This window comes from Belonocnema kinseyi, chromosome 6 (assembly GCF_010883055.1).
Source record: "Belonocnema kinseyi isolate 2016_QV_RU_SX_M_011 chromosome 6, B_treatae_v1, whole genome shotgun sequence".
Taxonomy (NCBI): domain Eukaryota; kingdom Metazoa; phylum Arthropoda; class Insecta; order Hymenoptera; family Cynipidae; genus Belonocnema; species Belonocnema kinseyi.
In genome coordinates this window covers 39,647,260-39,674,132 of record NC_046662.1, presented here as the reverse complement: position 1 = coordinate 39,674,132, position 26,873 = coordinate 39,647,260, and the positions used below count along the sequence as shown (strand labels likewise).

The following is a 26,873-nucleotide window of genomic DNA, read 5'->3' as shown; positions in this document are numbered from 1 at the left end:
TCAAAATTCAACAATTTTGTTTGAAAATAATTTTTTTTTGTCTTAAATAAAAATTCATCTGTTTTGAGAGAAATTTAATTTTTTTATGAAAAGTTAACTATTTGGAAGAGAATTATATAATTTTGTTAGAAAGTTATCCTTTTTGTTTAAAAAATTAGTCTTTTTTAAGAAATTATGTTAAATGTTCAACTCTTTGTTGAAAATTAATTTTTAAAAATTTTAAATTTAATTTCTTGGTTTAAAGTTAAATACTAAAGTTAAATTAAAACGTGACTTACATTTTTTTTTTAAAGATTTATCCTTTTTTTTTTAGTTAATTTTTGTTGGGTAAAATTCATCACATTTTTGGAAAATTAATTTTTTGGTGAAGTCTTATTTTTTTTTGAAAATTAAATTTTTGTGGAGAAAATTCGTGTTTTGACTTTAAGGTTAAATAATTTAGATAATTTTTTATTTCTTTCATGAGGGGAAAATCTTTATTTGTTGAAAATTCGTCTTTTTGGTTTTAAAATTCTGTGTTCGTTTTAAATATAAATAATAACAATTTTTGTTGAAAATTAATTTTTTAAACTACAAATTCAACTATTCCAGTAGAAAAGTTTAACTATCTTTCTGAAAATCCATTTTTTTTTGTTAAACATTAGAATTTTAATATAAAATATAAATATTCTATTTTTGATTAAAAAATTATCATTTTTGGATGAAAAATTCGCCCTTTTTTTGTAGTTAATTAGTATTTATGGTTGAAAATTCATCTTTTTGTATAAAAATTGAACTATGTCAGTTGAAGATAAATCATTTTAGTTGAAAAATCAACTTTTTGGTTAAGAATTAGTTTTTTTTCTGTTAAAAATAGGACTGCTTTGTCGAGAAACTCGCCTTTTTGTCTTAAAATATTAGCTATATGGACGAAAATTAATTTTTTTTGTTGATATTTTGACTGATTTGTTGAATGTTTTTAAATGAAAATTTGAGTATTCCATTTTTGACCATTTTTTAAAAGTAAAAATTCAATTATTTATGCGGAAATTATATTTTGTTGTTCAAAATTCGACTGTTTTGTAGATTTCGTTTTTATAAATTAAAAATTATTGTGTTTCAATCAAAATTTAATCATTTCATTTTTGGTTAAAGTATGATCTTTTTTAGAGTAAATCTTTAACTATTTGGTTAAAAATAAGGTTGGCAGTAAAATTAAAGTTTTCATTATTGTAATAATTTTTGTTAGTTTAAAAAATTATTTTTTTTCTTTATCTACAGTCGCAGATTTGTCAGATTATCTCAGTTTACTTTAATTTAATCGTAATTTATTATTGATTTTTTATTTATTATTTTATTTATTTAGAAATGAATTCACCTTTTTTGTGGAACTGAAAATTTGAATTCCATTTTCAGTTGAAAATTGATATTTTCTTGTTCGCAATTCAACAATTTGGATGAAAATTAGTGTTTGTTAATTGAAAATTCAACTATTTTGTTGAAAATCTACAGATTAGGGTAAAAGTCAATTTTTTTGTTAGCAAATTTTCTTTTTCATTGCAAGTTAATCTTCATATTTAAAAATTCTTCTTTTCGGTTAAAAATTTAAGTATTCCAATTAAATAATTATTATTTTAGTTCAGAATTCATCTTTAATGATTGAAGAAAAATTACTTGGTTGAAAGTTAAACTATTTTGTGGAAAATTAATTTTTTGTTAGAAATTCATTATTTTTATTAAACATTAATTTATTTGGTTCAATTATGAGCTATTTGATAGAAAACTGGTTTTTCCTTTAGATGAAAAGGAATTTTTTGCCGAAAATTTAATTATTTTGTTGGAAATTTGTTTCGCTTTTGGTTAAAAATTATTTTGCTGTTTAAACTGAAAATATAACTATGATCCCAGTTGATTATTTAATAATTTTCAATGAAAATTCATTTCTTTGTTTGAACATTCATTTTTTGACTCAAAATTTAATGAGTGTAGTTGGAAATTCATCTTTTTTGGTAGAAATTAATCTTCTTGATTGAAAATTCATCTCGCTGGTCAAAAATTTAATTTTTCTACTTAAAGATAGTACATCATTTTAATTGAAAATTAATTTTTCTGGTTTAAAATTCCACTATTCCAGTTCAAGGTTTACAATTTTAGTTGGAAATTCATCACTGCTTAAAAATGTAATTATTTTTTGGAAAGTTAGTTTTTTTAGGAAAGTATTTTTTTAACAGAAAGTTTAACTTATTCCAAATGAATATTCCATAGTTTTATTCAAAAATTCATATATTCAATTTAAAATTAAGTTTTTAAACTAAAATTTAATTTATGGTTTGGTTGACAATTTCTTATTTTTAGTGAAAATTAATTTGTTGTTGAAAACTCAATTATTTCGTTGAAAACTTTTTTTTTGTTACTAAAAATTAATTTTTGACCTTAAAAATTATTTATTTCATTTAAAATTTGTCTTTTTTAGTTGAAATTCCACTGTTTGTACTTCAATATTAAAAAATTTTTTGGTTGAAATAACAACTATTCAGATTTTTGTTTAAAGTTAACTGTTTTTTATTTAATATTAAAATTTTTTATTGGGCCTGCGAGGTCTGTAATAAATATTTGTCTAAAAAACTGTAAACAAAATTGTAAATAATTTTTTTTACAGATACTGGGAGCGATGATAATTTGCCACCGGATGTGTCCAAATTCTTAAATTCAGGTGCAAACATAGTGAATGCGAAGAGGAGTTCATTGATTTCAAGGATCAGCCAGCTGGAAAATGATATTCAGTCAGACAGGGTAAGTAAAATATTTTTTAGATCAACCTATTCAGGGTGGCCAGTGGCCGGGAAAACTGGGAATTTCAAGATTTTTTTTCTTTTTTGAAAAAATATCGTCTCGCTCTTTGAAAACAAAATTTCTTTTTATGCAATAATTGATTGATTGATGTTTGATTTTCGTATCGAAAATCTATATTTTATATTCTGGATCACAAAAATGCGAATATCTCCTAAACTACAATTTCCATTCTGGAAAAAAAAACAGAATTCAGCTCATTTGGTCGGTAACCTGAAATCATTTTTAACATAGAATTAAACTATTTTTCTATGAATATTTATCCTTTTGATTAAAAAATTCATTTTCTTTAGTAGAATTTTTATTTGATGAAAATCTTCACTTTTCGGTTAAAAATGATTCTTCTTTGCATGGGTATTCTATCATTTTGTTTAAAAGATTTGGTTGAATGGTTTTAAAGAAATCATGTTAAAATTTTAATTATTTTCTTGAAAATTAATTTTTTTATATTTGAAATTCAACTAGTTGGGTGAAATTTATATACTAAAGTTAACTGAAAACGTAACGTTTCCATTTTTAAAGATTTATCCTTTTTTTTAGTTCATTTTTGTTCGGTAAAAATGCATCCTTTCGTAAAAAATTAATTTTTTGCTGAAGCATATTTGTTTGAAAATTTAATTTTTGTAGAGAAAATTCGTCTTTTGGCTTTAAGGCTAAATAATTTAGATAATTTTTTATTTATTTCTTAAGGGAAAAATCTTTATTTTTGATAATTCGTCTTTTTGGCTTTAAAATTCTGTTTTTTTTCCGTGTAAATAATTACACTTTTTTGTTGGGAATTTATGTTTTTGGGCTGAAAATTAATTTTTATATTTAAAATTGAAGAAATGTCACTTTTATCGATTGAAAATCTCATTTTTCGAAAACAAAGAAAATTAGGAATAGCAATTCATAGCTAAATATTTTATTGAAAAATGAACTATTTTATTACAGTCATATTTTTAGTCCATAATTTATCTCTTGTTTTGAAAAATTCTACTATTTAGTTAAAAATTTAATTTTTTTATTGTAATTGAACTATTTTGTTAGAAAGTAATTTTTTTTGGTCGATAATTGAACTTTTGATAGAAAAATCATCTTTTTTGGTTAAATCTGTATTCATTTTATTGCAAAGTTTAATATTATATTTTAGGCCAAGAATTCATCTCGTTTGCTAAAAACTTCTACTATGGTGTGGAAAATTTATACATATTCATGTTAGAGAATCATAATTTCTGTTGAAAATTTATGTTTTTTTTTTTTTTTGAAAATGTAATTATTTTGTTGAAAATTCGTGCTTTTTTGGATGAGTATGCCACCAATTTAGTTGAAAATTCATTTTTTTTTTGTTAAAAATCATTTTTTATCACGGAAAACTAAACTATACAAATTTTCGTTGAAAGTTCATTCATTTTATTTGAAAAGTCCACTATTAATTTTTTGTTCCAAATTACTACTTGGTGAAAAATTCAATTCCTTTTTTTAAAAATTTTATTCGAAAATTGAATTATTTCATTAAAAATGCAACTAATTTGTTAAAAAGTAATTTTTTTCGACGCTTAATTGTTTTGATAAAAATGTATCTTTTAGGATAGAAAATTGTTTCTTTTGGATTGAAAATTCGTCTTTTGATAGAAAAGTCATCTTTTTTTTGTGGTAAGAAGTGCATTTTTTATTAAAAAGTTTACTGTTATATTTTTTTAAAACTAATTTATCTCTTTTGGTTAAAAACTCTAATATTTGGTTACAAATTTAATTCTTTTGTTTATAAAGCCATCTTTTTTTTAATCAAAAACCCTTCGTTGATCATTTTTTGAAATAGAATATTCGTGCTTTTTTTGGTGCTTTTTGGTTAAAAATTTATCCATCTTGTCTTGAAATAGCAATATTTTTACGTGAAAAGTTTGGAATTTGAAGGATTTTAAACCTAATTTGATATAGTATTTAATTAAATCAAATTTAAAAACATTATTATTCACTTTCATGAAATTTAAGAACAAATTCAAGAAATGATTAATGATTATGTTTTTAGTGTTTTTTAATCATTGAAAGTCTTTGTAAAAAATTTTGAATTTTTTTTGTGAAATCTTTAAAATCTTGGAAATATTTTGAATTTTGTGGAATCTTTGTGAAATCTTTGAAAACTGCGAAATTTGTTAAATATTCTGTAATGTTTTAAAATAGGTATTTTGCAATCTTTGAAATCTTAGAAATCTGCGAGATTTTTTTAATATTTAGTAAAATTTTGAAATCCTTGAAATCTTTTGAAATATTTAGAATATTTGAATTATTGTAAATATTTTGGAATTTTTGTAGAATTTTTTGAAATCGGTGTAAAATCTTTCAAATAATTTTTTATCTTTTGCAATTTGCGAAAGCCTGTGTGTTTAAATCTTTCTGAAATATTTGAAATCATTTGAAATCTGAAGGCCCATGGATGCATTAAAATGTCTAAATTTATTTAAATATTTTAAAATCTTTTAATATTTTCGTGAAATCTTTCCCATCTTTCCGAAATCTACTCAAATATTTCGAAATATTTCAGATCTTTTGGAATCTTTGTGAAATCAATGAAATATTTTTAAATCTGAAATCGATTGGAATCGTTGAAATCTTTGCAATTCTTTTAATATTTAGTAATATTTCGAAATTTTTTGCATTTTTTTTTAAATTTTAAAAATGTTTTGAAATCCTTAAAATCCTGGAGATATTTTTTTTTTTTTTAAATCAAACTATTACATTTTTTGTTAAGAATTTATCTCTTTTTATTAAAATTCGGCCATTTGGTTGAAAATTCAACTATTTGTAAATATAACTGTTTGGTTAATAATTATTTTTCATTTTGTTGAAAATTCAAATATTTAATTGAAAATTCATCTTTCTTGATTTTCAATTAGATTTTTAGTTGAAAATTCATTTTTTGCCTGTTTGAAAATCTGACTATTTTGTTGAAAAAATATATATTTTTTTTTGGTTGAAAATTAATTTGTAGTTTTTAGTTGAAAATGCAACTATTTGTTTAAAATTTTATATTTTTAACATTCGTCTTTTTGGTTTTTAAGTTCAACTCTTTTGAAAGAAATTATCCGAAATTACCGTTTTTGTAGAATTCATCTAAAAATCTTCTGAAATCTGTAAAATCTTCAAAATATTTTGAAATTTCGTAGAAAACATTTATTTACGTTTTTGGCTTTTAATATTTGAAATCTGAAGTTTTTTGGAGTCTGAATTCTTCGTGAAATCTTTGAAATCTGCGATTTTTTAAAAAATATTTAGTAATATTTTGAAAAATTTTGAAATCTTTTGAAATGTGTTTTTTTTCAAAGTTTGTATTTTCTGATAAAAAAATGCCACTGTTTGGTTGAAAATGAATCCATCTTGTTTTGAACATCCAATACTTTTCCTTGAAACGTTAGGAATTTGAAGCGTTTTAAATTGAATTTAATATAAGGTCAAAATATCCCAAGTTTTTAAATCGATAGTTCTATTTTCAATCAATTTATACAGTTTTCGATTTGTTTTTATATCAAAATAACTCCCCTAAAATATTTTTTAAAAAAGGTATTTTTTAAAAGTTGTTAAATCGAAATTCACGCAAAAAAATGGTTCAGTATTAAAAAAACATATTTTTATTGTTTAAATAATCGTTTGTTTTAAACCTTTAAAATTTAATTAAACTTCCACCTGTGAAAGAATTCTTCCACGTGCCAATTATACCCCTATTTTTTGGCTGAATATGTATTTTGAAATTTTTTGAAATGCAAAACCTTTAAAATCCTTGAAATCTTTTAAATCATTTAAGTTTCGTAGAAAACATTGATGTACATTGTACGGTGTTGGCTTTTAATATTTGGAAATCTGGGAAATTTTCTAAATATTCCGTAATATTTTGAAACATTTTAAAATCTTTTCAAATGGGTTTTCTTAAAAATTCCCCTTTTGTGAATTTAATCTAGTATTCAAATTAATTTTACCTAAAGTATATGTAGGTAAAATTAAATGATTAATTATGTTTTTGTGTTTAGAATTTATTTAATTATTCGAAGGTGATGTGATATATAAGACTATCTTGTAATTTAATTTTTCAAAGCTTTCTAAATTAAACATAATAACTAAATCGGTAGAAACGTATTGGAAAGGGTGGTCTACCATTTTGCCACCTGGCGTCGAAAACTGGAACTAGAAAGAGTAGGTACAATTTTAAAGATGTACTTCAATTTTTTCATAAAAGCGTTTTTACGATAGTTTTGTGAAGTATAAAACAATTATTGAATACTACAAAAAAAATCTTCATCCAAAACAAAAGGTTTTAGATATAATTTCAATCTTATACAGTAAAAAAAATACATTTTTGTCAAATAGGTTTGAAAAAAACAACAGTTTCAACATTTCGTGTAAGTTTAAATGAATTTAAGTTTAAATCAACTTCAATTAACGTATGTAGCGACAAATTTTATCCAGAATAATTATGCTAAGAATGCGGATAATGGACTGAATTTTTAAAAAATTTTTTTATAAATTGTAGAGCTCAAAGATTGAGATTCAGTTCTAAAAATATAAATCCACGTTAAAATTTTCAATCCTCTAAAAGTCTAAATTGAAGAATCAATCAATGAATCAAAATGTTTTCGAAATTATTTCATTTAAAGCAATGTTAAGCCAGAAACATTAAAAATCGAACGATTACATTTTTTTTATAAGCTGAACACTTCTTAAATTAGAAATTAAATTTTCTTTAAAATAAATCCAATTTTTTCTATTTTTTTTTTAATTCTGCGAAATTAAACTTCCTTAAAATCTTCCACATTCATTCTTTGATAATTTTGTAAATCTTTCTAAATATTTTTGAAGAATCACTCAATATTATCTTTTCAAAATAAAAATCATTTTCAATTTTTGTAGGAAATGTTTTTTTTTCTTCTGAAGCCAAATTCTGCCAAAATGAACATTTTGTTTTAAATTAGGCCGTGGGATATTTATTTACACCGAAATTTTGTTACTATTATTCTTTTTAAAAGAATAATATGTATTCATTTGTTATGTATACATCGAAGTTCAAAAATTTGACTTAAAACTTAAATGTTTTTTTTAATAGAACGATTAAAATGTAACTTTAAAAATTTAGTTTTTAATATTTAACTACAATTACTGATTTTATATAAACAGTCATATATTTCTAAATATTAAGTAATTCTTATTTCTAATTCTTATTCTTAATTGGAAATAGTTTATAAAGTTTCAATTGGGCAATTAGTTTAACTAATAAGCCTTTTCAATTGAAATAGTTTTCAGAATTTTTAACGTTAGAAACTGGAAATTCTGATTTCGAATAGTCTTGTAAAATTAATTATTATTCACGTTTTAAATCTCAAAGAACAGTTCAATTTTAAAAATCATTATTAATTTATATTCACATTTGATCAACTAAAAATGTTTTTCATATAAAATCTTCGATTTCAAACGCTTCTAATTTTTAATGGCTGAAGTCTTTAAAACTGCATTTTAAAATTCTTTAAAATAAAATGTACACCTAAAAATTAAAATCTAAAATTTCAAATTTTTTAAAGTGGAAGATTTTTGTCTATAAATTTGTAAAATTTCCAGTCAAAAATAAATTCACTGTAATTTCCCGGTCTCATAAAATTTCCGGTCCAACGGCCACCCTGTGATTGGAATTTAAGTAATCTTTTGAAAATCGTAATAAATAGAACAATAATTTTTTTTTTGTTTAGAAAAATATTTCTGTAAAAAAATACATATATTTTTTACTTTAAATAATGTTAATTCCGTCTACACCCCTTTGTTTCCGATAAAGACTTACTTTTAGTATCCAATAAATACTTTTAACTCCACAAAAAAAATTGTGAAAACACTTTTATGCACAAATTAAAATGAATCTTTAAAATTATACCTATTCTTTCTAGTTCGGATTTTTGTCACCAGGTGATATATCGCAGTTTAACCATTCCCAATACGATTAAAAAATACTTATCCTTTAATAAAATTACTTTCATAAATAAAAAAAAGTAATTCAGAGTGGCCGCTGGCCATGTTCACAAATGAACATTTGTAGAAAAAATTTGAGTAATTTTAAGAGATATGTATGAGTTTTAAAAATATTAAAAAATATCATGCAAATTTTAGAAAGTTTTCTTAAAATCTTCTAGAATATTTTTTGAAAATTTTGTTTAAAGCTATGAAAAACTTTTTAAATATTCTCTCAAAATAATATTTCAAAATGAAAAGTTTTTTTTTTAATTTTCCTAGGAACCTTAAGAAAATGTTTTTATTCTTTTGAAGCCTTTCACAATTCTTGAAAAGAATCTAATTTTTTTTGTTTAAAATCTGCGAAAATCTACATTTTGTATTATATTAGGCTATCATTTTAAGCTTTACATCAAGTTGAATTCAACTGTTTTTTTATTTAAAATTAAAATCTTTTTTTGGTGTAAGATTCAAAATTTCAGTCGCAAATTCATTCCTTATGTTGAAAATTTTAATATTTTGTTAAAAAATCCAAAATTTGGTTGAAATTTATTTCCTTTCTTGATTGAAAAATCTTTATGGAATGAAAATTCATCTCTTTTGATGAAAATTGGTTTTTGGTCAAAAATGATCTTTTTTAGTTGAAAAATCGACTATTAGGTTGAAATTTAATATATTTTGTTGAAAATTTATCTTTTTTCTCGAAAATTTAATTGTTTCATCAAATACTTAACTATTACGTAGAGAATTCGCAATTTTTGTTTAAAATTAAACTATTTCGATTAAAAATTAATGTATTTTCATGAGAATTCATTTTTTTGGTGTTGAAAATTTAAATATTTTATTAAAAATTCCAAAAATTGGTTGAAATTTAGATTCTTTCTTGACTAAACAATCTCGCTTGATAGAAAATTTAAATCATTTCTTGATTTTTTTTTCAAGATTCAACAATTTTGCTAAAAATTCACAATTATATATTGAAATCAACTGTTTTATTGATTTAAAATCAAAATCTTTTTTTGGTGAAGATTCAAAATTTCAGTCGAAAATTCATTCCTTATGTTGAAAATTCATATTTTTTCTCGAAAATTTAATGGTTTCATAAAATATTTAGCTATTACGTAGAAAATTCGTCTTTTTTAGTTTAAAATTGAATATTTCAATTAAAAATTAATGTATTTTCATGAGAACTCATTAAAAACAATTTTTTTTTCAAGATTCAATAATTTTCCTAAAAATTCAACTTTATATATTGAACTCAACTGTTTTTTTATTTAAAATTAAAATATTTCTTTTGTGAAGACTCATAATTTCAGTCGAAAATTAATTTCTTCGGTTGAAAATGTAACCATTTTGTTAAAAATTACCAAATTTAATTGAAATTTGGATTCTTTCATGATTGAAAAATCTTTCTTGATTGAAAATTGAAATATTTTCTTGAAAGTTCGTTTTTTTCTTTGACGATTCAACTATTTTGTTGAAAATTCACCTTTATATGTTCAATTCAACTGTTTTTTATTCAAAATTTAAATATCTTTTCATTGAAGATTGATAATTTTAATTAAATTTAATTGAATCTTTTATTAAAAAATTGTTTTTGGTCCAAAATTGATCTTTTTTAGTTGAAAATTCGACTATCACGTTGAAATTTCATATATTTCGTTGAAAACTCATATTTTTTCTCTAAAATTTAATTGTTTCATAAAATATTTAACTATTGCGTAGAAAATTTGTTAGCTTAGAATCTTTTGTAAACTTCTACTATTTAAAAAGAAAATAACTGAACTTCTAATTTAAGAAGTGTAAGGTGGAAGATTTTTGTCTAAATTTGTAAAATTTCCGGTCAAAAAATAAATTCACTGACATTTCCTGGTCTCATAAGATTCCCAAATTCCCGGTCCAACGTCCACCCTGCGATTAGAATTTAAATTTTCTTTAGAAAAATATTTCTGTAAAAAATATATATATTTTTTTTTACTTTAGATAATGTTAATTCCATCTTCCGATAAAGACTTAATTTTGGTATCCAATAAATACTTTTAGTATCCACAGCAAAAATCGTGAAAACACTTTTATACACAAATTAAAATGAATCTTAAAAATTATACCTATTCTTTGTAGTTCCGGTTTTTGTCACCAGGTGGTGTCTTAAAAATTATACCTATTCTTTGTAGTTCCGGTTTTTGTCACCAGGTGGTGTATCACAGTTTAACCATTCCCAATACCATTAAAAAATTACTTATCCTTTAATAAAATTACTTTCATAAATTAAAAAAAAAAAACAGTAATTGTACATGTGTAAAAATATTACTATTAATATATGCACAGTACTTTTTTTATACTTTTCAAAGTATACCTTGAAAAATCTTGAGATAACTGAAAAAAAAGCCTGGAATTGCCAGGGAATTTTTTCCAGGATTTGAGTAGATACCGTGACTTAATAAATAATGCCCCATATATCTTTTTTAATCACCAAGTATTTTTATATCGCATTCCTGTTTATTGATTTATTTTTTATCTAGAATAAACTTAACCGAAGTTGTTTAAAATTTGCCAAACGCAATCCGCTCGAGAAACTAATCAGGGACAGAGAAACCAGACTTCGAATTTTAAAGGCTGATTTTGCAGCCACTTTAAAAGCCTCGAGTGATTCTGATGAAGATTCGGAAGAGAATCAGGATGAGGAAGAAAAAGATTATAATATTTTTATCAATGGCTCGAAAAAAGGGAATTTTGAAGATTTAATGAAAGGATTTTCAACGACCAATGCGGCCATTGCTAAGGGCGTCCACGAATTGCAGCAAGCACTTTCTGGGTGCCCTGAAGATCACGAATTTGCAGAAGATCCACTCGGTCTGCGAGTAAAACTGATGCTGCATCAGAAGAAGGCTCTAAAATGGATGCTTCAAAGGGAGGGCACAGCGTCATGTCCTGGTGGAATCTTAGGCACGGAATAAAAACTCAATTTCTTTTTAAAATGTTTGAAAAATCTAGCTGAGAATATTGAATTTATTTAAAAAATGGGAACTATTAATTCGTTACAGCGGATGATATGGGATTGGGAAAAACCCTTACAATGATTGCCTTGATAGTCCATTCGATTCCGATTGAACGACGTCAGAATTCTGCAAGCTGTGGACTTGATAGTGCAGACAGTGGGGACGACTGGGATGCACCGATTGTACCAAAAAGCAAAAAAAGGGTTAAAACCCAGGGTAATTTTTATAAAATTAGACAAGGGATCGTACTTAAAATAAAAACTTTCTCCTGGAAAGTATCGTTTTAGTTATAAATTTTATTATTTTTTTGAAAATTTAAACATTTTTTTTTAAAGACGCCCTTTTTTGTTGCAAAGTCAACTGTTTTTGGTTTTAAAAAAACGTCTTTTTGGGTTAAATATTCAACTTTTCGTATAACATAACCTTTTCTTTAAAATTCATATTTTCTTGATCATAAATCAAAACTCTTTTTTTGATAAAAACTTTTCTGAAAATGTATCTTTTGATTTGAAAATTAATAATTTTTAGTTGAAATATTGCATCTTTCTTGGATAAATATGAAACTGTTTTGTTGAAAATTCAGCTATTTCTAGAAAATTTACATTTTTTAAATTCGTATTTGTGTGTTAAGAAGTCAATCGAAATCTTTTTGGATGAAAATTCAACTCTTTTTAATTAAATTGGTCTCTTTTATTCTAAAAGTCACATTTTTTATTAGAATTTTCATTTTTATTGGACAAAATTGTAACTATTTCGTTGAAAATTATACTATTTCGTAGACAATTTTCCTTTTTGTTTAAAATTCGTATTTTTGGTTTCAAAAATTAACTGAAGTCTTTTTGGGTGAAATTTTGGGAAATTTGTCTTTTGGCATAAAAATAAACCTGTTTAGTTGAGTTTTCATTTTTCTTAGACAAAATTTCATCTTCCTTGAATAAAAATGCAATTTTTCGGTTGAAAATTCAACAATTTTGTTAAAGACATACTTTTTGAATAAAAATACATTTGTTTGGTTGAAAATTGAACTATTTTCTTAAAAAATCATACTTTTTGGTTGAAAATTCTACTGTTTCGTTGAAAATTTAACGATTTCGTAGAAAGTTTACTTTTTGTTTAAAATTTATATTTTGCTGTTGAAAAATGAATTGATATATTTTCTGAATGAAAGTTGAACTTCAAAAAGAAAAATGTGTTTTTTTATTAAAAATTTTTCTGTTTTGGTACAAATTTAATATTTTTTGGATAAAAATGCAACTGTTTGGTAGAAATTTCAACTATTTAGTTAAAATCATCCTTTTTCATTGATAAAATTCGTTTTTTTTAAATGAAAATTAAATATTTTATACGTAGAAACTCATTTTCTGTTAAACAATTTATATTTTGATATTGAAAAGTCCACTGGAATCTTTTTTGGATGGAAAGTCAATTATTTTGTTGTTGTTGAAAAATTAATGTTTTGGTTTCGAAAAGTCAACTGGAATCTTTTTTGATTAATAAGTCAACTATTTATTTGAAATTATAAAAAAAAATTCATCTGTTTTAAGAGAAATTTAATTTCTTTGGGAGAAATCTGGAAAAAAATCTGATGGAGACTTCAAAAATTTTATTATAAAATTCATCCTTTTTGTTTAGAAACTTGTATTTTTTGACCGAAAATTAAATTTTTTTATAGATACTTATTTCTTGATTAAAAATTTATATTTTGAGCGTGAAAAGTAAACTGAAATCTTCTTTAACTGAAAATTGAACCATTTTTTTTCATTTATATTTTTGAGAAAAAAAATCCATCTTTTTTAGTAGAAATTTTTTCCTTTATGAAAATGTAACTTTCTGGTTAAAAAAATATTCTTTTTTGCTTGAGTATTTAAGTATTGTCTTTAAAACATTTGGGAATCATTTTGTTAAAGAATAATTTTTTTAATGTTTATATTTTTAGTTGTAATTATTGGAAATTCCTTTGTTGGTTAAACATTAAATTTTTAACTGCAATTCTAACTTTTCCATTTTTTAAAGATTAATATTCTTTATTTGAAAATTCTCCTTTTCATTTTTGTTGGGTAAAAATGCATCAGTTTCGTGGAAAATTAATTTTTTGCTGAAGTCAAATTTTTGGTTTGGAAATTCAATTTCTGTAGAAAAATTCGTCTTGGCTTAAAGTTTCAACAATTTAAAGTTTTATTTCTTTTTCGAGTGAAAAAGGTTTATTTGTTGAAAGTTTGTCTTTTTTATTAAATATTCACCTTTTTCAGTCGATTTTTCCTTTTAACAGTCTTGTTAAAAAATCAATTTTGATCGTAGAAATTTATTTTCTGTTAAAAAATTCATATTTTGATCTTGAAAAGTCAACTGGAACCTTGTTGGATGAAAATTCTATTTTTTTTTTGAAAACTGATTTTTATTTCAAATGAAAATTCACCTGTTTAAAGGAACTTAATCTTTTGTGGAGAAAAATGCAACTATTTGGTAGAGAATAAAACTATTTGGTAAAAATTCATCCTTTTTGATTGAAAAAATTCGTCTTTTTGGATTAAAAATTCAATTTTTTTCGTAGTAAATTATGTTTTGTAATGAAATTCATATTTGGATCTTGAAAAATCAACTGGAATCTATTTTGGATTGAAATTCAAATCTTTTTTTGAATCCCTTTTTTAAAATAAAAATTCATCTGTTTTAAGAAAAATTTAATCTTTTTTTTTATAAAAACGTCACTGTTTAGTAGAGAATTCTTGTTAGAAAATTCGTATTTTTATCGCAATAATTCAACTAAAATCTTTTTTAAGAGAAAAATTCAACTATTTTTTTTATTTATCTTTTTTGTTTAAAATTTTATCTGCTTTGGTAGAAATTTCTTTTTTTATGAAGATGCAACTTTTTGGTTAAAAATGATTCTTCTTTGCTTGAGTATTAAACTATTTTGATGAAAATTAATATTTTTTAATTGAAATTTCAACTACTTGGTTAAAAGTTAATTGTTTTGATTGATTCAAAATGTAACTGTTTAGTGGAAAAGATTTTTTTTTTGGTTTAAAATTTATTTTTGAACTCAAATTGTAACTTAGATTTTTTAAAGATTGATCTTTTTTAGTTGAAAATTTTCTTTTTTTGGTAAAAAATTATTTTCTTTGTTTTAAATGTAATTTTTATTATATAAAAATGCATCAGTTTTGTGTAAATTAAATGTTTTGCTGAAGTCATATTTTTTCTTTGAAAACTGAATTATTGAAGAGAAAATTCGTCTTTTGGCTGAAAGGTTAAAAAATTTAGAATTTATGTCTTCCTTTAGTGAAAAAATCTTTATTTGTTGAAAACTCTTCTTTTTAGTTTTAAAAGTCTTTGTGTATAAATTTCATCTTTTCTTATTGGAATATAAACTATGACAATTTTTTGTTGGGAATTTATCTTTTTTTGATTGAAAATTGAAGTATTTTGTGAAAAAGCGACCTTTCATAGTAAAAGATTCTATTTTAAAATTATTACAATAAATGAGAGGACCTATAATCCGTTACGTAAATTTAAAGTACAGCTCCTAATGGGAGCTATCAACTATTTTTTATTTATTTAATTTATTTTATTTTTATGAAGTTTATGAAAAATTTACGATCGATGGCGGTACTTTGGTTGTGTGCCCACCTACCCTTCTGCAGCAATGGGAAAACGAAATTAAAAAACGGACGAATAGCGGACTTTTGAAGGTTCTGATTCACCATGGTGCCAACCGAACGAGGGATCCGAGGGAACTTTGTAGACCGGATATAGTCCTCACCACGTACACCCTTCTGCATCAAGATTGTGTCATGTTAAACAAGGTAGGTTGAAGAATAATATTTTTTTAATTTAAATCCAGGGTGGCCGCTGGACCGGGACACTGGGAAAAACCGGAAAATGACTGAATTTTTTTTACAGGGAATTAAAAAAATTGTTATCTTTCACTTACAAATGTTACATTTTGTATTTTAATTATTAAGCGTACATTTTTCATTTGAAGAATTTTAAAATGTAGTTTTAACCCTCAAATAGTACACTGGTGCGAACTCGCACCCGAAGTTTTTTCATTTTGTTGGCATTTACGCAAATACAGCTGCAGCGAATTATCCCCATATATATTAAATATATATGTTAAATATTCATTATATGTTTAATATATTAAATATATAATACTAACATTGCAAATAAACCAATTCGCACTAGTGTACCGTTTGAGGGTTAAATATTAAAAAAATTAAAAATTGGCAGTGTTTGAAGTCGATAATTTTGGGGGGAAAACCAAATGCAAAAGCCCGATTGAAATTTTATAAGCTGTTTTCAATTTTATAATAACGTAAAAAGAATATATTCGTAATTAAAGGCTTTTTATTAAATGAAAAATATTGTTTATCTAAAATTTGTAATCTTTTTAAAATTTTTGTAAAACCATTGGGAAATCACTGAAATATTTCAAGTCTTTTAATTTTTGTGAAATTCTTATGGAATCTTTTGAATCTTCCTGGAATTTTGGAACTCTGTGTGAAATATTTTGAAATTTCGATGAAATTTTTGAAATCTGAAGTTTTTTGGGAATCTATTAAATCTTTCCGAATTCTATGACATCTTTTTGAAATCTTTGAAATCTTTTTTTATATTTTGAAATCTAAAAAATTATAGAATCATTAAAATCTCGGTAAAAGTTATTTAAACATTCTCAAATATCTTAATATTTTGGTAAAATCTGTAATTTGGTGGAAATCTAGGAAATTTTTTATTAATTTGAAATCTGAACTTTGGAATGTTTAAAATCGTGAAATTTTAAAAATGTGCTTTTGAAATCTGAAGGCTTCCGGTATCATCTTCTTAAATATTTTGAAACAGTTTAAAAACTGAAATCTTTTACAATCTTTAAAATCTTTTTGAAATCTGCGAAATTTTTTTAATGTGCAGTAATATTTTGGAATAAAAATATTTTTAAATCTTGAAATTTTTGTAAAATCTTTTAAATTTTTGAATTATTTTAAATATTTGGGAATTTTTGTGCAATTTTTCAAATCTTTAAATACTTTTTTAATATTTTGAAATCGTGTTCAATTGCTGAACTCTTCTAAATCCTTGAAACCTTTCTAAAATGTTTGAAATCTGTTCAAATCTCAAGGCTTATAGAATCATCTTCTGAAATATTATGAAATATTATAAAAACTGAAGTCTTGAAATCTTTAAAATCTTTGTGAAATTTTTGAACTCTGCTAAATTTTAATTTATATTCAGTAATATGTTGAAATAGAAATGTTTTTAAATCTTTCAAATCTTTGTGAAATTTTCGCAAACTCTTAAGAATCTTTGAATTATTGTAAATATTTTGGGAAATTTTTAAAATACTTTTTAACATGTTGAAATATTAAAAAGCAATATTTTGAAATATTTGAGATATTTTAGAATCTTTGTGAAAGCTTTGAAACATTTTTTAATATTTTTAAATCTAATATATTTTGGAATCCTTGAAGCCTTTGTGAAAGTTTTCAAATTTTTTAAAATCTTTGAATTTTTTTGAAATCTTTGTAAAATCTTTTAAATATTTTGAAATCCTTGATATCTTTGTAAAATTTCGTAAAACCTTTGAATTATTGTAAATTTTTTGTAAAATATTTTTAAACCTGTGAAATTTTTGAAATATTTTTATAATATTTTGAAATCTAAGTATTTGGTAATCTTTTAAATCTATGAGAATTATGTGGAATCTTTGAAATAGTTGCGAAATTTTTGGAAACTTCTGAAACGTTTTGAAATTTTCTGAAATCTACGATTTAAAAAAAAATTCAGTGAAATTTAGAAATATTTCTAAAATCTGCAATTATTATTAGATTTTTTGTAATATTTGAAAATCTGAAGTCTTGGGATTTTTTTGAAAATATTTGAAATCTTAAATATGGAATCATTAAAATCTCTTAAAGTCATTTTAACATTTTCAAATCTTTTAATATTTTGGTGGATATTTGTGAAAATTTAGAAATCTGCGACAATTGTCCATTTTAGATTTTTAATTTTGAAGCATATATTTTAATGTAAAGAATTTAAAAATTTAGTTTTAAAGGCTCAAAAATCAAAAATTAGAAGCCTTTAAAATCGTGGATTTTTGATCAAAAACATTTTTTTCAGTTGATCAAATGTGAATATAAATTAATTTATGGTTTTAAAAATGGAATTTTAAATCGGAATGAAAAAGTGAATAATAATTGGTCTTACAATACGATTCGAAATCAGTTCAAAATTTTAGAATTTGCAGATTTTAATGTTGCAAATTAAAATGTTTCAATTGGATAGTCTTATTATTTAAACAACTAGCAATTCCCGAATAAAACTTTATAAACTAATATTAATTTTAAAATAACTTCTAAATAATATATTCATAATTAAAGGCTTTTATTAAATTTCAAAAATGATTTCAGTCTAAAATATTCCATTTTTAAACCCTTAAATTTGAAATGTTTCAAATTAGAAAAAGTACAATGGCTTAATATTTAGAAATATCTGACTGTTCATTTAAAATAAGTAATTATAAATAAAATATTCTAAACCAAACAAGAAAACTAAACTTCAAAAGTTGCAAATTTTAATTGTTCCATTTAAAACAATTTAATTTGTCAGTTAAATTGTTTAATTGTTGAAGAAATATTTATAAGTTTTAAACAAATTTAAAATTGATTGAATTTTTTTTAACGATTTCAAATAATTTAAACGAAGTGTGTCTACATGTACCGACAAAATCTAGCTATTCGTGCTGAAATTTCGATGCTTGGAAGCTTTTTAACAATTTTGAAAGGCTTCAGAAGAATAAATAACATTTTTTAGAAAAATGTAAAATCATCTTTTATTTCGAAAAATTAATGTTGAGAGAATATTTATAAAGATTTTCAAAATAATCGAAAATGAATGTGGAAGCTTTTAAAGAAATTTTGTCATTTTTTTCAACTGATTAGAAATTTTTTCATAATTTAGTTCATAAAAAAACATGGTATCGTTCCATTTTTTATGTTTCTAGCTTATAATTGCTTAAAGTGATTAAGGTGACCGCTTTCTTAAAGACTTGAAAAAATAAAAAATAAAAGCGTTTAATGTTGGAAATTTTTGATAAAAAACATTTTTATTTCATAAATAAATAATTTTTTTAAATTTATCATAATAATATATTTTTAATTAAAGGATTTTAAAAAAATATTGTTATATTCTAAAATATTGAATTTTCAACCCATTCATTTTGATATTTTTTATAAAAAAAAGATTAATTATTGAATATTTAGCAATATTTGAATTTTTATTTAAGATAAGTAAATTAAAACCAAATATTTAAAACTAAAGAATCTTTAACTGAATTTTTTGATATAGAAAACCTGGAATCGTTAAAATTTCGAAGAGTCTTTAAATGTTACAATTTTAATTTTTGTATTTGAAAAATATTTTATTTGTAAGTGAAATTTTTTTATTTTGATGTATAATTTACAAATGAATATTTGTAGAAAAATTTTGAGTAATTTTAAGAGATATTTAGGAGTTTTAAAAATATTAAAAATTATCAAGAAAATTAAAAAAAGTTTTCTTACTAAATCTTCTAGAATCCTTTTTGAAAATTTTGTTTAAATCTTTGAAAAACTTTTGAAATATTCTCAATTGTTATTTATACATCCAAATTGTAAAGAAATTTTCAGGATTCTCTGAAAATTTCTAGAAAAAATTCAATTCATTTTGACAGATATTTAGAAGTTCTGAAATATTTCGAAAATTATTTTAAATTTAAAACAAATTTAAAACAAATTTAAAACAATTTCAAGAATTCTCAAGATTTTGACATAAAATTTTAAAGCTTTCCAAGAATTTTTAAATTATTTAAAAATAAAATAATTGAATTTCTATTTTAAGAACTGTTCCGTTGAAAAATATTCAATTTTTCAATATTTAATGTTTCTAGCTTAAAATTCCTTAAAATTATATAATTTTGAAAATGTTAAAATTCATTGATTTATTTTTTAATTTAGAACATTGGAAATGATAACGCGGATTTTTATTTCTTTTATATTGAAAAATGTTAGTGCCTTACATTTTATACGCGTAAATTATTTAGTATTTCAATAAAAAATGTTTTAATTAAAAACTTATAAATTTCAATTTTAAAAGTTCTAAATTTAACAGTTCCACTTGAAGTGCTTTCATTTTCAGCTCAGTCTTTATTATCTCAAGTGGAAAATTTTGTAGAATTTAGTGTTCCAATTTTTAAATTTCATTGACCGTGAAAAATGTTTGCGAACCGGGAAATGACCGGGAATTTATTTCGTCGATTAAAACGGCCACCCTGTAATATAAGTCAAAAATAAAGTTAACTATATATTTTTGGTTAAAAGTTTATTCTTTTTGGTTAAAATTCGACTATTTGGATGAACATTTAATTATTTTGTTGTAAATTCAACATTCTTGGTAGAAAATTAACTTTTTTGTTGATAATTCAACTGTTCCAAAAAATTCAATTGTTTTGTTCAACATTCTTCTTTTTAGATATAAATTTTTTATTATTTTGGATTGCAAATTCTTCTTTGACAGTAGAAAAATAATGTTTCTTGATTGAAAATTCAACAGTTTTTCGCAAAATTAATCTTTTTGGCTTGAAAATTCAACTATTTTGGGTTGAAAGTTAATTCTTATTGGTTATAAATTCAAATGTTTTGATGAACATTTAATTATTTTGTTGAAAATTCAACATTCTTGGGGTTGAAAATTAAACTTGCTTGTTTGAAAATTCAAATATCTTCTTAAAAAATTGGTTAATTTGTCTTGAAAATTCAACTTTTAGTTTAAAAATTAAACTTTTCAGGTTGAAAGTTCATTTTTGTTTTGGTAAAAAATCCGATAATTCGATTTAATGTTTGATTTAGTTAAAAATGGACCTATTTTGTTAAAAACTCATGATTTTTGATCGACAATTCAATTGTTTTGTTTTTTCTTTTTGTATAGAAAATTCGTCCCTTCGGATTTAAAATTCATCTGTGATAGCAGAAAAATTATCTTTCTTGGTTGAAAATGAACTTTTTTGTTGAAAACTCAACTGTCTTCTAAAAAATTCTTCTTTTTGGTTTGAAAGTTCAAATATTTGTTTAAAAATTCGACAATTTTTGGTTGAAATTTATTTCTTTTGGGTAAAAATTTCTGCTATTTCGTTGAACGTTTGAACGTAAATTATTGAGCATTTGAATGAGGTATTTTCACTTTAATCAACAGCTAACTTCACATAGTAGATTGCTGTGGGGAAAGCAAGGGACCAAATACATGGGATTCAGTTCATTTTTGTCCTATTTTGCTAATATCTTCGTAAAAGTTAATTTTTGCTATAAGTGTATTTGAAAAATATTTTTTATATTTTAATTACTATTTAATGAAATAATAAAGTGCCAATAATGATTATTAATTACAAAGATATTACAGAAATAAAGTTTTGTTCTATGCATTTGATCCACTGTTTCTCCCTCAGCTTTGGATTTTTTGTAAAATATTTTTAAACCTGTGAAATTTTTGAAATATTTTTGATTTATTTAACTTTTATTTTAAAACTTCGTATTTTTTTGTAGTAAAATAATTTTTTGTTTTAAAATTTTGAATTGTTCAGATGGAAATTTAACGTTTTATTGAGAATTCTTAAATTTTGTTCAAAATTCGTTTTTTTTCGTTAGAAAATTAATCTTTTTAGCTGAAAATTCAATTTTTTGTTTGAAAATTCTTTAATTTTATTAGAAATTCATCCATTTTGATACCGAATTTGTTCAGAATCAACTTCAATTGGTTGAAGTGAAAATATGGAATACACAATTTTGTAATGAAAAATTGTTTAATTTCAATTTTCAAAGTTCAAAATTGAACAGTTCCACTTTGAGTGCTTTTATTTGCAGCTCAGTTTTTATTACCTCAAGTGAAAAATTGTTTAGCTTTAGTGTTCCATTTTTTAAATTTCATTGACTTTGAATTAAAACGGTCACCCTGAAAATTTTTGAATGATGAAACTTTTAAACTTCAGTTTTAAAAGTTTAAAATTTAAGAGTTCCACTTTCCGTACTTTAATTTGCAGCTCCATTTTTATTACTTCAAAAGGAAAAAGGTTTGACTTTAAGTTTGAATATTTTAATTTCATTGACTATAAAAAATGTTTGACAATCTGGAAATTACCTTGAATCTTTTTCTTTGATTGAAATGGTTATTGGTAAATCTCTCGTAATTTTTCCTCAGCAGCAAACTGTCCTAAAAAAAAACGTGATTAACATTGAATTTCTATGAAAATGTGTGTTAAAGGTCTACTGGAAGCGAGTTGTGTTAGACGAGGCACACCAGATCAGAAATCCAAAGACTAACGTTTCAGAATCGGCTTGTATGCTAAAGTCGCCTAAAAGATGGGCCATGACAGGGACACCTGTTCACAATAGGCCCCTAGACATTTACGCGATCCTCAAGTTTTTAGGATGCCATCCATGGGACGATATCCGGATATGGAATAGTACCATGCGGGGCTCTAGAGCAGGAATAATGCGAATTACAACCCTTCTAAAATCGCTCGTAATGCGACGAACGAAGGGCGAGTTGCAGGCGAGTGGTGAGATGCCGCCCTTGCCGCCTCGGATCGTCGAGACAATTGAAATTGAGCTTGACGAGGAAGAAACTCAAGTTTATAAAACGCTTCTGGCCTACTCTCGAACGATGTTCGCTCAGTTCCTCATGCAGAGGGACAGGAGGGCGGGACGATTTTCGTATACCCTGCACCAACTGGTCCACAGTGCGAAAAAGAACTCGAGGGTCCTTACCAAGGATGACAATAGTGAGTGGATTTTTGTAAAAAATTAATCTTTTTTTTTTTAATTTAGGTTTCCAGCTGAAAATTCAACTCTTTGGTTAAAAATTCCTGAATTTTTATTATAAATTCGTCTCTTTTGGTACTGTATTAATGTTTTCAGTTCATAATTCTTGACTTTTGTTTAAAATTCTTTTTTTTTGTAGTAAAATAATCTTTTCTTTTTAAAAATTCATCTTTTTCAGTTGAAAATTCAACTTTTTGGTTGGAAATTCTTGATTTTTTTTAGAAATTCGTCTATTTTGGTACTGACTTAATCTTTTTTGTTCAGAATTCAAGAATTCTTTAAAACATTCGTATTTTATTGTGGTGCAATAATGTTTTGGTTTGAAAATTTGTATTTTTCTAGTAGTAAAATCATCTCTTGTTTTAAAAATTCGTATTTTTTAGATGAAAATTCAACTTTTTGTTGATAATTCTTGAATTTGCTTAAAAATTCGTTTTTTTCGTTAGAAAATTAATCTTCTTATTTAACAATGTATGTTTTTAGTTGAAAATTCTTCAATTTTATTAGAAATTGGTCTCTTTTTGATTCAGAATTCTTGAATTCTGTTAAAAATTCGTCTTTTTTATAGTGAAATAATCTCATCTTTCGAAAATTCGTATTTTTCTAGTAGTAAAATCATCTCTTGTTTTAAAAATTCGTATTTTTTAGATGAAAATTCAACTTTTTGTTGATAATTCTTGATTTTGCTTAAAAATTCGTTTTTTTCGTTAGAAAATTAATCTTCTTATTTAACATTGTATGTTTTTAGTTGAAAATTCTACAATTTTATTAGAAATTGTTTTTTTTTATTCAGAATTCTCGAATTCTGTTAAAAATTCGTCTTTTTTATAGTGAAATAATCTCATGTTTTGAACATTCGTATTTTTCTTGTTGTAAAATACTCTTTTGTTTTAAAAATTCGTATTTTTTAGATGAAAATTCAACTTTTTGTTGATAATTCTTGAATTTGCTTAAAAATTCGTTTTTTTCGTTAGAAAATTAATCTTCTTATTTAACAATGTATGTTTTTAGTTGAAAATTCTTCAATTTTATTAGAAATTGGTCTCTTTTTGATTCAGAATTCTTGAATTCTGTTAAAAATTCGTCTTTTTTATGGTGAAATAATCACATCTTTTGCAAATTCGTATTTTTCTTGTTGAAAAATACTCTTTTGTTTTAAAAATTCGTATTTTTTAGATGAAAATCTTTTTGTTGATAAATTTTTAATTTGCTTAAAAAATCTTTTTTTTTTGTTAGAAAATTAATCTCTTTAGTTGAAAATTCAACTTTTTGATTGAAAATTCTTCATTTTTATTAGTAATTCGTCTCTTTTGGTACCGAATCAATCTTCTTGTCTCAGAATTCGTATTTGTTAGTTGCAAATTTAACTTTTTGTTGATAATTAATGAATTTGGTTAAAAATTCGTTTTTTGGGTTAGAAAATTAATCTTTTTATTTCAAAATTGATGTTTTTAGTTAAAAATTCAACTGTTTGGTCGAAAATGCTTTAATTTTATTAAAAATTCGTCTCTTTTTGTACCGAATTTGTTCATAGTTCTTTAATTTTGTTAAATATTCGTCTTTTTCTTGTAAAATAATCCTTTGTTTTAAACATTCATATTTTTTAGTTGAAAATTCAACTTTTTGGCTGAGAATTCTTGAATTTGGCTAAAAATTCGTTTTTTTTTTCCTAAGAAAATTAATCTTTTTCGGTTTAAAGTGTAACAACTTCTTTTTTGGTACTAAATTAATCTTTATGGTTCAGAATTCTTTAACTTTGTAGGCAAAAATTCTACTTTTTGGTGGTAAATTCTTGAATTTTATTAAAAATTCGCCTTTTTTAGTACTAAATTAATCTTCTTGCTTCAGAATTCTTGAATTTTATTAAAATTCCTTCGTTTTTTTCGTATTAAATTCGTCTTTTTGTATAAAAAATCATTTTTTCAATTGAAAATTCAAATTTTTTGTTAAAAATTCTTTAACCTCATTAAAAATTCATCTTTTTTAGTTGAAAATTCAACTTTTTGGTTGAGAATTCTTGAATTTGGTTAAAAATTGGTTTTTTTTTCGTTAGAAAATTAATCTTTTTGTTTAAAAATACATTTTTTCTGTTTAAAATTTAACATCCAATTTTTAAAGTTGAAGTACTTTCTTAAAAATTGAAAAAAAAAACATTTTCTTTCTTAAAAATTCAACTATTTCTTTGATAATTCTTGAATAGTTTGGAAAATTCGCCTTTTTGTGTAGTAACTTAATCTTTTTATTCAAGAATTCATCTTTTGTAGTTAAAAATTTAACTTTTTGGTAGTGAATTCTTAAATTTGATTTAAAATTCGTCTTTTTGAGTAATAAATTAATCTTTTTGGTTCAGAATTCTTGAACTTTCTTAAAAATTCGTTTTTTTTTGGTAGTAAATTAATATTTTTGTTTAAAAATGCATCTTTTGTAGTTGAAAATTCCACTTTTTCGTAGTGAATTCTTGAATTTTATTAAAAATTCGTCTTTTTGAGTACTAAATTAGTCTTTTTGGTTCAGAATTCTTAAATTTTGTTAAAATTTCTTCTTTTTTGTATTAAGTTAATCTTTTGGTATAAACATTCATCTTTTTTTTAGTTTAAAACTCCACTTTTGGTTGAGAATTATTCAATTTTATGTAAAATTCGTCCTTTTTGTAGTAAGTCAATCTTTTTGTCTAAAATTTCATTTGTTTTAATTGAAAATTAAACTTTTTGGTTCAGAATTCTTTAATTTTATTCAAAATGCGTCTTTTTCGTACTAAATTAATTTTTTTTTAATATTCATTTTTAGTTTAAAATTCAACTTAAAAAATTCTTGAACTTTGTTAAAAAATTCGACTTTTTTGGCAGTAAATGAATATTTTTGTTTAAAAATTCATCTTTTCTAGTTGAAAATTCAACTTTTTTGTTCAAAAATGGCCTTTTTGTGTTGTTTAAAATAGTTATTGAGTTGAAAACTCACGTGTTTGGTTAGAAATTCGTCTTTTTTAGTTAAAAGTTAATTTTATTCTTTGAAAATTCAAGTGTCCCTACTAATATTTATATTTTTATTTTGAAATTCATCTATTTCCATTGAAGATTGCTCATTTTAATTGAAAATTCATCACTTTGTTTGAAATTCTTTTATTTAGGTACAAAATTAATTTTTTTAACTAAAAATTTAATAATTCCTTTTTCGTTTCAAAACTGATCTTATCCAGTTCAAAATTCAAAAATCGACTTTGTTTAAAAAGGGTCCAGTCGATTATTTTTGTTTCTATCTTAAAATATTCTTGGAATATCCGGTAACCGTAATCAATAAAAAAAATTTCCTTTGCATTCATGTGAATCCAAATTGGAACAAAAGTTTTATTTTAAAATTAAATAATGTTTAAATTTAAGAATATTTATGCTTAATTAAACCTTGTTCTATCTCTTTATTAATTTGTTATAATCCTATTTCTTTTTATGAAAGTGCTCTTTTTTAATTATATTTTCTCCATTTCCTCTATATTTCATTTATGTTTTTAAACTTTCTCTACAGTTCCCCAAGAGATTTTCGACGAGCTGAACAAGGCTTTATTAAATACTAAGGGAGTTATCCAACAGTACCACATTCTGGTTCTGCTTTTAAGATTACGACAAATCTGCAATCATCCAGCCTTGATTAGCAGGATGATAGAGGACGAAGAAATTACGCAATTGGGTGTAAATGAAGACTCTCAAGAGAATCAAGGAGACCTTTTCAGGAAGGATATACTCTCGAATAAAAATTCTTCGGGAAGCTTGAGCGACGTGTCTCAAAATCCGATGAGGTCGGACAATCCTGTTTTTCAAGAAGATTACGAAAGCTCGAAGGTATCAAGTTTTTACTTTCAGTACTTGTTTGAAAATTCATGTATTTTGTTCATAATTCATCTGTTCTTCTTTGTAGAAAGTTAGTCTTGTTCTTTAAAACTTAATCTTCTTATTTAAATATTTATGTTTTTAGTTGAAAATTCAACTTTTTGGTTGAAAATTCTTCAGTTTTATTAGGAATCCGCTTCTTTTGGAATCTAATTAATCTTTTTGATTCAGAATTCTTAAATTTTGGTAAAAATTCGTACTTTTTAGATGAAAATTGAACTTTTTGTTGAGAATTCTTGAATTTGGTTCAAAATTCGTTTTTTTTTTCGTTAGAAAATTAATCTTTTTAGCTGAAAATTCAATTTTTTGTTTGAAAATTCTATAATTTTATTAGAAATTCGTCCATT

General features: G+C 23.5%; 1 protein-coding gene across 1 annotated transcript in view; it reads left to right on the top strand.

The window, feature by feature from the left end:
- The window catches only part of LOC117175343, an 87,692-nt gene that overhangs the window by 51,896 nt on the left and 8,923 nt on the right, over positions 1-26,873 (top strand). The window contains exons 14-20 of the mRNA XM_033365050.1: positions 2,639-2,772; positions 11,316-11,439; positions 11,545-11,739; positions 11,838-12,008; positions 15,375-15,598; positions 22,086-22,605; positions 26,165-26,478. Of these exons, the coding sequence (XP_033220941.1) occupies positions 2,639-2,772; positions 11,316-11,439; positions 11,545-11,739; positions 11,838-12,008; positions 15,375-15,598; positions 22,086-22,605; positions 26,165-26,478 (1,682 nt within the window). The remainder of the gene's footprint in view (positions 1-2,638; positions 2,773-11,315; positions 11,440-11,544; positions 11,740-11,837; positions 12,009-15,374; positions 15,599-22,085; positions 22,606-26,164; positions 26,479-26,873) is intronic.